This window comes from Larimichthys crocea, chromosome IX (genome assembly GCF_000972845.2).
Source record: "Larimichthys crocea isolate SSNF chromosome IX, L_crocea_2.0, whole genome shotgun sequence".
NCBI lineage: Eukaryota > Metazoa > Chordata > Actinopteri > Sciaenidae > Larimichthys > Larimichthys crocea.
The window spans coordinates 807442-822920 of NC_040019.1; the positions used below are offsets into that span (position 1 = coordinate 807442).

General features: G+C 43.9%; 1 protein-coding gene across 1 annotated transcript in view; it reads left to right on the forward strand.

Moving 5' to 3' along the window:
- The first annotated feature begins 3077 nt into the window (after positions 1–3077).
- The window catches only part of LOC104926608 (synaptic vesicle glycoprotein 2C), a 46546-nt gene continuing 34144 nt past the window's right edge, over positions 3078–15479 (forward strand). Inside the window, exons 1-2 of the mRNA XM_019264823.2 lie at positions 3078–3214; positions 13152–14043. Coding sequence (XP_019120368.1) covers positions 13437–14043 — 607 coding nt within the window. The 5' untranslated portion in view covers positions 3078–3214; positions 13152–13436. The remainder of the gene's footprint in view (positions 3215–13151; positions 14044–15479) is intronic.

The window sequence follows — 15479 nt, forward strand, 5'->3', positions numbered from 1 at the left end:
CACGGATCTTGCAAAAGACAAACCAACCAAAAGACAGACAAACCAAACGGGCACCAGAGGCGCAACGCCATGTTGGAGGTCTGCTCCTTCTAAGGGTCATTCTAGGGTAATAACTCTTATTTTCATGTGATTATACATTATTATGAATATTATATCACATTTCGTCATATTAAATCGACGTCATAGCTCAGGGGTTCCCAAACTTTTCAGTCCGTGACCCCCAAAATAACGGTGCCAGTGACTTGCAACCCACCCAAAACCACAAAAGAACATAAAATAATATTAAATATAGTCTAACATCCATAATATCATTAATTCAACACTATTTCAGTGTTAACCTCGACTAATGAGACGGGTGCGCACTATGCTTGGAGCACGGCCCATTCTTGATTCGATGGCCTCCTTCCTTTTTGTCTTTGGTCAATAAACCGATGTTTCATGTTGACAAAGATCACGTGCCATAATGTTTCACATGATGATCGTTAATCTGTCGTAATAAAATCGAAAGGCTTTTATTTTAAATTGAACTAATTTTGACTTTTGTTAAAATTGTGGTTAAAACATGCTATTTCTAATAGTTTAAACATTTGATTTGATTTCTGAAAATCATCTCGCAACCCCCTCCTTGCTGTCTCATGACCCCCCCGGGGGTCCCGACCCACACTTTGGGAACCACTTGTATAGCTGATGACCTTTCTCAATAATTAAATTCTACCTATGGTGTCCGTGGAGATATCACATGGGGACTGCAAACACTTTGATTGCATGTAAACACAATCCCATATTCTAAGTTACATTTATATAACTCCAGTTCTTTACGTCTATAAAAGGACGGTTACTGGTGGGAGTATAAAGCCCGATACAGCCGGATCATATACAACACATGTCGAGCAACGCAGAGGTGATATCAGTGAATGAAATTAGATGCTCTACTATAAATCTAACCCCTTGCTTTGACTGTAAATCCTGTTTAATATACCCAGGACCCTCAAGCGGCGGCAACTCACGCTGAACCCTCCTGAGACCTTTCAGGATAAATTATATATTCATATTTTTACTATCATCCTCCTCTGTAGCCCAGTTTCACTCCTCGCTCTGACCTGATGGCATCACCGCTACAACCTCAACAATAACGCTTTGTGTTTGCAGGACACAAACATGCTGAACTTCTTTTTTTTTATCTTTCCCTCGCTCGCTTGTTTTTTTTTTTCTCTCCTCCAGCACATATTCTCTCCGTCCACCCACTCACCTCCTCACATCCTGCACAGGAACACATTTCCGACTGATCAAAGACTGCACGGCTGACGGTTCATGAAAAGGAGAAGATAAAAGAGGAAGATTTATCAGTCTGCACGCTCGGATCACGATTTCTGAAATCAGGAACAGAGCTCGTGTTATGTTAATGTGGCAGCAAATTAGTGCCACTTGAGTACTTTAGTGTTGTGCATGTGTGTGTGTGTGTGTGTGCAGGCATGTCCTGATATGAATAATTTGTGTGTGTTTGGTTTTTTTATTCATTTCAAACCTCAAATTAAACAACAGCTGCTTGGATAGAAATGCAAATTGATCTGCATTTTTATTTGACTGAGTCAGAGGGACGGCCTCCCAGGCTTCCTTCCTCGCTCCTTGAGATTTCTTCTGTGATGGTTATTTCTGAGGAGTGCTTATTCACTGGAGTTCATAATGGTCCTTCTCTAGCCATGCAGAATAGGATGGGGGGTTTTTTTCGGGGGGGATTGCTTACACTCTCTGCCCAGACGTCCACTTTGAAAAAAACATCTCTGGGAAGTCGTTTTGGCGCCTTCAGAAGATACAAGACCAAGACCCAGAACCACCTCGACGACTAAAGCCAGCCTTACTCTTGTCCAGTGGCTTCTTCCAACTAATTTGTTTAGCATCACCAAATTTCCATTTGTGGTAGGTGTCTCTCTAAAAATCTCAATCAAATTTTCATCATGTGGCCTCAAGCGGCAACCACCATGGCTGTCAAATGAAGCCAAAAGCTGCAGTTCCTCTAATGTCCACTTGAGGCTGGCTCCAGAAGTGAGTCAGTCTCCATAAGTCCCCATGTTTCACAGCAGAAATAAACATGTTTACAGCCTGGTACAAAAAACAGTTTTGGTCTCTGTAGCTAATTTCCCCGTTCATGACAACTGTACTGAGGGTGAATTTATATACAACTCACCTGTTCACATTATATTAAGGCTTAAAGTTATGCAGGATTAAGAGCGTGGACGCTTTGATTGACAGGTGGGTGGCTTGTTTGAGCAACCAGGCTTCATTCAGCCGCCTCAGGTCGATCAATCAAATCAGTCACAGATACTACGTCCATGTTTCATACAGTCTGTATGTAACACATGTTTGACACTTCATTCAACCCAGCAGAGGAATGACAGAACCAGCTGGTGGACATGAAGCGACTAGTTGATCAACAAGTATCAGTGCAGCATTGATAATCCATAATGAATTTTCAAAACATTCACTTATTCCAGATCTCAGACGTCGTACCTGATAAATAAACTGAATCTCTTTGATTAAATCACTTTGAGCTCTAATAAATTGATTATTTGATTAATCTGGGAAATAACACAGATACTGATAATAGCACAATAACACATTTCACAGTCTCGGGCGAGTGAGTAAAGCTTTGCATGATATATTGTGATCATAAAATCTTGATTACAATCCATTAAGATCATAGATTATTAAATTCAGCTGATAGCAGCGTTTATTGTTTTGATTTCATTATCAAGGTTTTAAGTTGACTCTGCAGATCCAGCAGCAACAGTCCCTCAGTGAACTTGAAATCAGCAGTGTGTGTGTGTGTGTGTGTGTGTGTGTGTGTGTGTGTGTGATCCTGCAAACCATCCTGCATCACGGCTCCACTGTATTATCCCCCAAACGCTCACTATTGTCCTCTGGATATCAGCCTAGACTGCTATTGATTTCATTCTGCCTATTACTCCTAACCCCCTCCTCTCCTCTTCCTCCCTCCTCCTCCCTCCTCCTCCTCCTCCCTCCTCCATCGCACTCACGCTTCCCACCTCCCCTCAGCCTCTCTCTCATCTTCCTCGGACTGCAGCAGAGGAAAAAAAAAACCCTCGCTGCATCGAAGAAGAAGAAGAAGAAGAAAGAAGAGATCTCGGGCGCGATGCCTCCGATCTGAGCCTGATCTGATCGAGCTGGGTGCGATGCGTCTGATGCTCTGCGCACTGTAAGTCTTTCCTTTCTCTGTGTGTGTGTGTGTGTGTGTGTGTGTGTGTGTGTGAAGAAAATGTGCCAAACTGTAACTTCATCTCCCTCCGCACTCCTCTGCTGCTCTCACACAGATGGCATCTTCAGACCCGCCTGTTGTGGATTATTTATTATGCGTGGGAATAAAATTAAAAATAGAGAAAAAACGTGATTACTCGTGGCGATGAATCGGGATTGAACCCTCCTCCTGCTGCATGATTGACGGAAAAGTTGAGCAACTTTCCGAGAGTTGTCCACCATGTGTGCTTAGAATAACAAATGCGCACCACACGAACTGTGTTTGATCCGAATATCTATGATAATCTGATTCATTTGCATTTATTCTTTTTAAGTTTGGCAAAATATTAATAATAATCATCTTGCAACCAGCAATTTTGTGACTTCCAATGCGGATCTAACGTGTGTGTGTGCGTCTGTGCGTGTGTGTGCGTGCTCAATGCTCGTGGAAAGATGAGTTGGCACACACACACACACACACACACACACACACACACACACACAGAGACGCACGGTGGAGGCAACCCCGAGCTTTCCCCGCGTCCGCCGAGTGCGCACATGCAGGCGGAGTGAATCTGCAGTGTGGAGCTCCACACACACACACACACACACACACACACACACACACACAGATCCATCCATTACTCAGGGTTTAATGCTCGATGCAGTGTGTGGGGGGAGAGTCATCTCACTGTACGGCGCACTGTGCGCAGGGAGGATTGATTCCCAGGCAGCAGGACAGCCCGAAATCTAATTATGGGACGCGACTTGCGTCAAAAAGACTCCGGTGGTGATTGATGCGCCTTTCTGTACGTGGTCTGTGGGCTGTGCTCAGCCCGGTGTGCAGGCTGCAGTACAGGGGAACGGTGTGAGTGGAACAAAGAGGAGGAAAGTGACAGATGAGAGGCTGCATGGGATCAAACATGAAGAACTGACCATGTGTTTGCTCCAAAGCTTCGCTTTGATTAGATATTTGTCAAACACACAAGTCAGTGAATGAATGTTTGCCTGAGCTCTGCACACAGCTCAGTGTTTGCTGTAGCTCAGTGTTTCTATTGTGGCGTTATCTCGGCTTCATCTGTATGTTGGATGGGAAAGTGAACACACAAGGAGGTCTGCAGCACATGTCAGGATGAAGCAGGGCCAGGGCAGAGAGTCATGGATGCAATCTGTCAGCCAATCACCAGCCTGGAAAGAGGAGGCGATGGTAACATCATTAAACCGCTCAAATGTGCAACCACGCCAAGAAAGATGCAAGCAGACGGAGGAAGATCTCCAGTCCTCAGTTGCTCTAATAGCGGTCTGCCTGCTGCACTGCATGACTCCTCGGCTGTTTAAAGAAGATTCAGGTCCCACTTTACATGTGAGGACTGAATCCTGTTTAAAAGGAATAGTTTGACTTTTAAACATTTGCTTCCCAGATGAGACGATCAACACCGGGCGCTCCAAGAAGTCACGGCTTTAATGTGACACTAAGCTGAGTTAGAAATGTTTAAACCTGAGACCGCTTTGTAAACCTTTAAAGACGAGAGGAAAAATGAGTCACAGCTACAGTTATGCAAATATTAGAAGTTGGTTCATCAAGATAAATAAGTTGGCGGTGCTAATTTTCAAGTCACAAGGTGTTAAACTATTGTAGAAGAAGAGGGTGCAACGTGGAGACGTAGTTAAGAGTGTTCACGTCTATGGACTGAAACTGAACGTACAAGGAAATGCAGTTCCTCAAACGTCCACTTGAGGCTGGCTCCAGAAGTGAGTCAGTCTCCATAAGTCCCCATGTTCAAATGTCACAGCCTATGATCTGAACCTTTAAACGGTGAAAATAGCTTTGCTCTCTTGTCTGATGACACCTGTGGAGGTGCTGACAGGTGGATTTTGTTACCTTCAGACAGACCTAGGCTAGCTGTTTCCCCCCGTTTACAGTCTTTATGCTAAGCTACGTTAACCAGCATCATATTTTCCAAACAGCCGTGAGAACGAGCTCCTCATTTCTCAGCTAATATTAAATAAAGAAAACACTTTTCTCTTAAGATTCATGGTCGAGGACCAAATGAAGACACACACACACACACTTTTCATCAAACTGCCGTTTGTGTATCCACTCAGGGACCCCCACAGCAGCTGGCCAAAGTCCAGCAGTCGGTAAACCCTCACAGACATCATTATACACCATGTCTGTGTGTGTGTGTGTGTGTGTGTGTGCACATCGCGAGGACAAATGAAGTGTGTTGTTTTCATAGTTCCCTTTGCAGCAGAGCGTTTGTGGATATCTTTATGTGTCTCTGCTCTTCGTTTGTGTTCAGTAGCTCTCTCTTCATTAGTTTCATCTGAACTCCGGCTGCACTGCTCCCCCGGCAGCCATGCTGCTTCAACAGCCGCTCGAGGCTGCGTGTTTTAAAAACGCTTCTTCTTCTTCTGCCTGCTCCTGAATCTGGGAGTCTGAACAACGTTTCCAAAGTCTCCAGACCTGCAGTCAGCAGCAAAAAGTCGTCACTCTTGTGTTTTGGCGCAGCGCCCTCGGTGACCTTTGTCAGTCCTACGGGAGAAAGTTATTTTTTCACCTTTTTTTACCTACTTTCCAGCCGTGTGTTCCTGATGCAGTAAACCTGCCTACAGCCAAGCTTAATATTTAAATTTAAATCACAAACAACTAAGCTTTTCTTTTCTCAGCCGTGTACGAGCTTGCGTGTTACGTCCTCTGCCCTGGTTTGCCATTGGCTCGGGCAGCAGACGTAACGCACAGGTCACAGATCGGGGATTTCTTTGGCTGGTAAAACCCACAAAGTCGAGCAAAGTTAAACATTTCAGGTTCAACCTTTCTGTCTGTGTTGGCACTCAACCAAGTGGCCTCATTTAAACGAATGAGGGAGAGGGAAAGTCAGTTAGAAAGTTGTTAGATAGTTTGATTGTTGTGGGAGCTGCGGTACATGTGCACGAAGACGAGATAAGTTGTTAAATGAGGGGAAATAAATGGGAAGAGAGACGGTGATCTGCTGCAGATATCAGATCAACATTCCCGTGTTTTAAATTCAATTTGCAGCCCTGAAGCTGATCATATTTGTCTTTAAGATCCGACCTGCGTTAACTCTGTCCGAACCTAAACCTCACTTCTGTGGCATCTGCTGAGCTTGGCGTGTAGTTTCATTCACACGATGTACATTAGCAAATGCTCACTGCAGCCATCTGTGGACACACTGCAGAAAGCCTGTAGGGCTCTGCACACACACACACACACACACACACCACTTGCATTTACATATCGTCAACCAGTGTGTCGCATGCAGATACGGGATCTGATCTCGCTTAACTTGCATGTTAATATCCCCGCACACTTCTGACTGGAGGAAGTCGACGTTTTCTCCGTTTCACCCTTGCACAGTTCGTCCTTACTGCACCTGCAGAGTGTATGCGTATTGCGTGCGCGTGCATCTACTGTATATGCGCGCGTGTGTGTGTGTGTGTGCGTTTGCGTGAGTGATTAATGAACGTAGCTGGATGGCGTCAGCGGGCCATGACAGCACGACTGCGAGGAAAATCATTTCTCTCTCTCTCTCTCTCCGTGGACTGCTGATTCAGAGCTCGCAGGATTTTTTTTGCTGATTGCTAAAATCACACATCATAAGGGTGCTGTTATAATAACCCCCAATCACAGCATCACAGCAGAAGGCGAAGGGGGGTCGCCATCAAAAAGGAAATAAAAGCGGCCATAAACGATATTAGCTTACTTGTTTATTGGGGAGGGGAAAGGCCACGGTTGTGGGTTGAACCGCAGTACCTTCTCGTATGTCGTGTGAAAACGAGTTCCTTGAAGAGAGGTTCTGGACGTCTCTGTAGCCCAAGAGGACTTCTAAATGTCAGCATTAATGACCATTTGCATAAGGAGGAGAACAGTTATCATGAATAATGAAATGTCAACAGAAGAGGGATGTCTCTCATGTCCCGCGTGGACATAAAGACGATGACTTTGAAATTCTTGGTGCAGGGAAGAGATCGGCAGTCATAGAGCGGGAAACCGCAGATCAGGGATTATACACAGACCTGGCGTTGCCGTTCATTCATTTCCCCCTCCGTTATAAAAAGTTCTCTCGGCGTTGCAGTGCGCTGGGTTGATTGGCTATTTTCTTCTTGGCCGTCTGGTGCGGAAACTCTCAGAGCATATCATGAGGTTTCATCGCCGACCTCGACCTTTTAGTCTCAGACATCAGGAGCTCAGTTTGGAGGAGCTTTGTCGCTGGAAATGAAGAGAGCTGTGTCGTTTCCTGTGATATATGAACCTCCATCTCATACGTCTTTTATTGTAACAGACTTTTCTACCTATGCGATGTTTAGTTTGTCGGTGGCTTCCAAAATGTATGGTTATGGTTTTCTTAGGACAACATTGTTGTAGTGTAATCTGCACATGAATCAAGCAGCTGATATCACTGACTAGTCCAACAGCAGTCAGCCCAGCTCGGCGTCTGTCTTTCAGCCTTTTATTTCACCAACCACTAAAAGTCAGTCCCACATTTACTCTTGTCTTCTTAGCTTCCTCTTCTGTCCTTTCTCCTCTGCCATCGTGAGCCCGGTTACAGTGCCAGCTTGCCTAGCTCCGGTTCTGGCACGACACGGCAGCCCACTCTCTCATTTTCTCTTCTTAATTTCCTCGATCGACATCCCATTTGGTCTCCTCTCCTCTGTCATTATGTACATAGAGGTAGCTGAGCCCGGTTATACTGTACTGCCCCCTTGCCCAGCTCCGGTTCTGGCACAACCTTTATTGACATATGCTCCACTGCTGTCCTAAGTACACATCCACCATTTGAAGTCACATCTCTGGCGAGCTAATGAAGGTAAATAATAAGGTATTCAACCTCTTTTAGCTGTTTATGGTCTCTGCCATCTCCTGTGGCGAATCTGCCCTTTTAGCCGCTGAATGCTTCACCAGCCAGTCTTATACTGTGTCTGTCTGCTGGGTTTTTTATAGCTTTTCCACAGAAAGCAGCTGCCTGCTGCGTCTGAAAGTGATTCTATGAGAGTGAATCAAAACGGAAAATAGCAAAACAAAGAGTCGGGGCTCATCATACAGTCTCTAAAGAGTTTTCTCTGTGGGTCCATCACTACGAGCGAGCCCTTTTCATATCGCAATTGTGATTTGCTTGCCACTTGAAGTTTAGGGGCACTGAGAATATTTGGTGAAGGTTAGAGGAAGATTGTGATCATAATTGAAGGAATAGTTTGACATTTTGCTCATTTGCGCCATGCCAAGAGTTAGAGTGAGCAGATATGAACATCTGAACCTTCAAGCAGCGCTCATTATAATAAAATACTGGCTTGAAAAACACGTGAAGCTTGATGCTTCAACTAAAGTGACCAGTTTTGTTGTAGGAGATGCTGCAGTGTAAATCCTGATGGCTGTACGTCTTTTCATTTATTGTCCTGAAGTCATGGGATGGTGAGATTTGTCTTGTTGGTCCGGCGTTTAGATGCATCCGTGGCCACGGGCCGTTAGTGTCTCGTCATTTGTCCGTGCACAAAATTAGTTAGAACACATTTCCTACTTCGTTTCATTGCTGCATTGCACCAAAAATTCTCTTGGGCTCCTTTTTTACGTCGCTGTGGAGCCTCCGGGCGCTTACGTTCAAATGACAGATCCTAACTGATGTTTTATCTAATCCCGCAGAGCAAAGGTGAAAAGAAACACCATACATCAACCTGCCACGGTCTATTTGGGCACTTAACCCAGCCTCAACACGTCAGTGTATGCTTACCACTCCAGGGACTGGAGATACAAATAGAGTAGCGTGTTAAGCCTAATGTAGAGGAGATGGATTTTTTCTTTTTTATTTGCTGATAGATGCAGTCATATCACAACAGCATGGCCGTATTGTATCGTGTTACCTCTACTGATACTACAACACTGAATGCTCGGCCTGTTTTACAGATACTTCTTCTTTGGCTAACTGCTGAACATGTCAGTCATCTGCACAGATATTATTATTGTCTCAGGTTGTCTTCTGTCTGTGTATTTGATTAGCAGATGCCACTGACTGTTCATCTTCTTGAGATCAACTTGTAGATGTTGTCATTTGTTGGGTTGTCCCGATCACGTTTTCTTAGTCCTGACACTGATCCGAGGTTTTCCTACGTTGGACATTTCTGATAATAATCGGATAAATGTTGATTAACACATTTGAATTCGTCACAACTTATTTTTTAACAAGCTACTTGATCCAAAAGCTGAAGCTCACTGTATAAATATGATGTTAGGTGCCTCTCTAGAGTCTTTTCTGGATGTGCAAGGCTCCATAATCAAGTTAGCAGATAAATACGCAACGTCTAGTTAACTTGAATTGTGAAACGGTCACACTTCAGGTTTGGGAAAAGTAACTTTAACACATCGCGTTACAGTAGTACTTCCTTTTGGACACGAACAGACCGATCTATCCACCCCACTACATCTATCTGTGGACTCTCTCGTCTGTTACGCTGCGTCACTTCACATTGACAACACATCAAACCATTAATCAACATAGGTCCAGCCACATGATGCTACAGAGGAACCTATGGCAGCATATTTTGTTGGGTAGGACCACTTATTGATTGATATTAAAGTGTAACTGGGAGAATGCTGTTCCTGAAATCGTCATGAAGCAACATTAACTTTTTATTTATTTTTGTTTACTTGCATTAATCTTTTAACAAGGATTCAATGTCAGTTAAAGTCTTAATGCCACACATTAATAAAAAAAGAAGATGCAGAGCGTGTTATATCAGTGTTTTCCAGTCAAATAGCGAGCATGAAAAAATGCTTCTCCACATGTTTTAGCATGTGCAGTATTTTTATATTTGTTCTGTCTGTACTCATTAATAGCCCTGTCAATAACTGTGTTGCTAAAGGGGCTTTGGAGTGTAATGTGGGGCCCGGAGCTTGCTGGTGTTTCTTCGGGCCTGATGAGTGCTGACTGCAGTGTGGCAGACGGACGGCTCGGGCCTGATGTGTTGACAGGTCTTCTGAGAGGCCACGCCGCTGTCACAGCAGAGAGAACCCTAAGGGGAGTCAGTCATACATGCTGACGTGTATTCCCAACCTAGAAACGAATAAGCCCTGACAGAAAACATGGTCACAGAAGCCAAATTTACAAGAATGTAATATTTCTGAATGTACGATACAAATGAATAAATGATGCTGGCTATGAATAACGTATGTGCACTGACCCTAAAAAAGAAGGTAGAAACAGCTAGCATGGCTTAGTCCAAAGGAAAATGAATCCATCTACTGGCAAAGCTCAGTATTTAACACTTTATATCTCGTTATGTAAACTGTCAAGTTGTGGTTTTACATGGGTTACGCATCGTGCCATGTCTTGGCTAGAAACAGTGACTAAAACTTACTATGTGACGTCCTCTCTGCAATCTCACGGTGACTACGAGACTCCAGGACGTCACATAATAACTTTTAGGCAGGCTCGCACTTCCCGCAGCTCCTAATCTTTATTCTGAGTGAGGCTAGCTCTCGATAGAAAAATAGAAAATACAGTGGTCCCTTGTTTATCGTGGGGGATACGTTCTGAAAATAACCCGCAATAAACGAAATCCGCGAAGTGAGTTTTACAATTATTATACATGTTTTAAGGCTGTAAAACCCCTAACCACACACTTTTATACACTTTTATCAGACAGATTTTCTCACATTTCTCTCTTATTTAAACTCTCAAAGTTCAAACTTTCGCAGATTAAACAACAATAAGTACAATACTGTATCAGTAAATGAAACCAGAGATCAAAACCTGTTTTCAAGCCCAAACATTTTTAACAAATTTAATTTTAATGATCAATCTACGAGGTTTGACACAAGAAATTATTACCAGTAACTCCTGCGTATTTCACAGTTCCTCTGACGGTGCTGAACACAATGCACGTTCATACTTACAGTGTAAAAAAAACACGCTGTAAAAAAAAAGCATGCAAAATTACACAAAAAAAATCTGTGAAACAGCGAATCCGCGTAAAGTGAACCACGTTATAGCGAGGGACAACTGTACATTAAACCTGCAATAACCAATTTCCACAGCCTGTAAACACAACTTGGAGCAAAATTAAAGTCATATTTAAGCCATTCGCTCTCCTTTTAGCTCCGCTTTTGGTCTCCTCCACCTACTGAGGGAAATACCTGGTTCTACAGCAGCTAAATACTTCATTGTGTTCACTGGCTAGTTGCCAACTTTGCCTGTCCGTGTTGCTAAAAACAGCAGCTAACTGTGGTTGGAGATGAGCCGAGTGAGAACGAACCAAATTAGCATTAAGTTTGTTGAAAGACGCTGTAAAGCTGCGTCAGAGCTCAGGGGATCTGCACTGCATGGCAGTAAATAAGTATATTTTTCAAAAACAAGCTGATATCACTGATATATAATATGCAGAATACTGGATCGAATGTCTTCCGTCTGACGGTCACTGATAATGTCGTGAGCTTTTTTTTTTTTGCCTTCACGACATGCAGCAAATGTTCTCCGAGATGCTCTGATGCATTTTATCACCTTTTGCAAGCCACTGCAGTCAGAGACAATGAAGTCTACAGCAGTGATGTGGAGGTTGACTGGGTCACTGTGACTTTTTCAGACTGCTGCTGTCTTTTCCCTGCACAATGCGGAGATGTTACAGGCCCCCAGGGGTCATCAGTGATGTGAAGCTCCTGACTCTCGACCGCGGCCCTTTTAATGAGCACAGTAATGACGACAAACAGCTTCTTTTTTTTGTTTTTGTCTAACCGACACAAGGTGTTTCATCCCCAAGGCTTGCTTAGACCGACTACTGTCATATCATCAGCAAGCTAATAATGGGGTAAAGGAGCACATCAGTGGACTGAATACAAATCACTGAAGGATTCCAGGATTCTGGAAATAGTCCAGAAATCTTTCAAGGACACAAGTTTTAATCAAACATAACTCTCTTCTTGGACTGCGGTTGTTAGTTTGCGAGCTTGGCTGGCGTCTAACAGATTTATCACCATTACAGTAGATAAGTTTTTGCAATCAATCACATTTATTTGGACTTATTTTCAATCTAATTGGATTATTGATGGGCTTGTTGAAAGTAGTAGCACACACTGTTCAGACAGACTGCAGGAAGAAGAGTCCATGACGTGATACTGGATCTATTTTCCACCAAAGTTTTAGAAGATTTGCCTTTACATCTGCTAAAAAAACATGCAGCTTCTTAAGAAAACCCAACTCTGTGCGTCCAAATGTAAGAGTCCTGCAGTAAATCTAACCTTTGTGAAGCTCATCACATTCTGTTTTCTTGACAGTGTGTCAAAGATGTGCTTATTCAACTCTTTTTGGAGGCTGTAGCTTGTGGCGCTCATAGATTGCAATTCATTATACTCATAGGTGTCTGTCGTAGTTCGTCTCCACTTGTTTTGCATCAACTTGCTGCTTTTTGCAAATAACAAAGCACATTTGTCGTTTTGCTACAAAATTAGAGAAGTTACTTTTCATTGGATAATGTTGCAAAGACGCCCTCTGATGAAGCGGCGAGCCTCGCGACTCTGATAAGGAGGAACGGTTAAAGAAAATGGATGGATGGACGGTGGAAGATTCTCATGAGTTCTTTTGCGTATTACAATTAAAATATCAAAGACCGGGATCATTAGATAGTTTTCAGCTTGAAAATACTCAATGACCTTGCACAGTTTGTTCTCAATGAATCATTTTCTTTTGTTATTTCCTCCCTAGTAAATCATTTCCACTCCATTAGTGGAGTGCAGTTTGTATCAGCTTCAGCGGGCAGTTTGTCTGTCTCTGTGTCGAAATGTTCTTTTTGAAGTTATTTTTTAGCGTGCCAAGAAATACTTCAGTCAAGTATTTGTGACAGACCAACCTTTATTCAAGCTAAATCTTACTTTTCTTTTTCTGTCCCCACAGGCTGAAAGTCTCTTCTACTGAGCTCTGACAAAGTGAGGATCTTTCAAATTCGAGATCAACTGTCTCAGCGCTGTCTGGCTACACCCAACCAATGGAATTAGACATCATTACTTAATCATTAGTTTTCCGGCAGCTGACTTCCAGCGCTCATAAACTGCCTTAAGTCTGGGAAGAGAAGATCAGACAGAAAGAGAATAGGTCGCTTACATTCGGAGCACCTGGTGGAATAAAAGCTCAAGAGAGTTGAATTAAAAGACTTTTAGTGCCGGCCGTCCTCGTGCCAAGATGGATGAGACACATAACAACAGGACTTCCTTGGTTAAAGGTGCCAAGGACATCGCTAAAGAAGCCAAGAGGCATGCTTCCAAAAACTTCAGCAAAGCTGCTGATCGTGCCTCGGATGAATACTCGACTCATCGCAGCTACAACCGTTTCCAGAACGAGGACGAAGAAGAGAATAACTACAACAATTACGCCCAGCAAGACGGCCACTACGCCGACAACGCAGCCAACGACGAGGACGGAGCCTCGAGCGATGCCACGGAGGGCCACGACGACGAAGATGAGATCTATGAGGGGGAGTACCAAGGCGTGCCTGCCTTCAACGACGGGAAGACGCGGGATGGTCAGGTAGCGCTGGGCCAGCCGGTTTCTATGAGCCTAAAGAGCCGCAAGGAGCTGGAGAACGAGAAACAGGCAGACGAGGAGGAGCTCGCCCAGCAGTACGAGCTCATCATGCAGGAGTGCGGCCACGGGAGATTCCAGTGGCAGCTGTTCTTTGTGCTCGGGCTGGCGCTCATGTCGGACGGCGTGGAGGTGTTCGTGGTGGGCTTCGTCCTACCCAGTGCCGAGACAGACATGTGCGTCCCCAACTCTGGTGCCGGATGGCTTGGTAAGGATTCACTACTGCGTCTCAGCACATGTGTCATGCAGAAAAGCAACTTAAAGTCAAATTTGACTTTTGTTTCTGTCACATCTGTCCTCTGTCCTCCAGTATGTGACCCAACACTGACACAAAGTCACGTTTTCAGTGTTTCCAGGTGTTCTTCATGGTTTTTTAGAGTTTGTCAATCCTGATAAAGTTAAAAAGCACAACTTTATAACTTTTTTTTTAAAGCTGGATCAGATTTTATACATGATGTACAGTACAAGGTAACAGAACTGGACTCAGCAGCTGGACTAGGCTGGGATCTGAGCACAGACCAACAGGGTTACACTACGATAAGATTGCTAAGTAGCGAACCACTAACTGTTGTTAACTCGATCAGCCGTGCAGCTAACCAAACTGACTCAGCCCCAGGATGCCATGAACCAAACCCGGCAAGAAAACCACCTCGGTATGTTGCTGGTTTTGGGTCTGGTCGTGTTCACTGGAAGGTAGACGCTGTTAGATCATAGTGCTACCTGCAATGCATAGTGCATGGAGGCGATGGAACGCACAAAAGTTCAGTTCACAAAACAGATCTTTTTTTTTTTTTTTAGCATTAAACTCTTGAGAATATTATTTTTAACCTTCATTACTTCTTTAGTCATACATATTTAATGTTACAGAGGCTTTGAGAGAGTCTCTGACCTGAAAAGCTGCAGCTTAATTAGATCACAGAGACAACCAAACACAACATGATGGAAATCTGTGCTTGTGTTCGGTTACGGAGGGAAGAAACAGGTTACAGACTGTATGTGTATTGATTTACTGAGTGAAAGCCCAAAGCACTTCATCAGGCGTGTTCTGAATCTTGATTATGGACTCAAATCATAGAATTAAAAAACACTTTTGACTGGACTTTTGACTTAAAAATACCTTCCTCCAGCCCTAAACATTAATAAGACAGTTCATCTCCCTTCATGAGCATAAGCTGACGATTAAATCCCCGGATCCGCTTTGTTTCAAACAGCCTGACAGCGTCCAATCTGTTGGACAAGAGAACCATAAACAACTTTTCCAGAAGACGTCCTTCTTATACATTAAACAGTTGCAGTGACAAAAGTCAAAGTATCTCTAACTAACTGTCAATACTGGGCTGAGATGGCACCGCCTCCTCTCTGGAAGTCCGTACTTGTGGGCAGATAAACATATTGCCCTCCTGGGGAGCCACCGCCCACGCAGACACAGTTTGAAGCTGATGCGTGTCAGCTAATATATATTTGATCCCTTCCTTGCACATCTGGACCGCTTCACACTGACACGGCATCAGCGTCCCTCTTGGCCAACGTGTTCCTTCTGTTGACAGATGTCAAGTTGAGGGGATCCTGTTCATTTTCTATACAGAGAATGGAGATCTGGTTTGCGTGGTGTGTGATGGATACTGGAGTTGACTGACGGTTCGA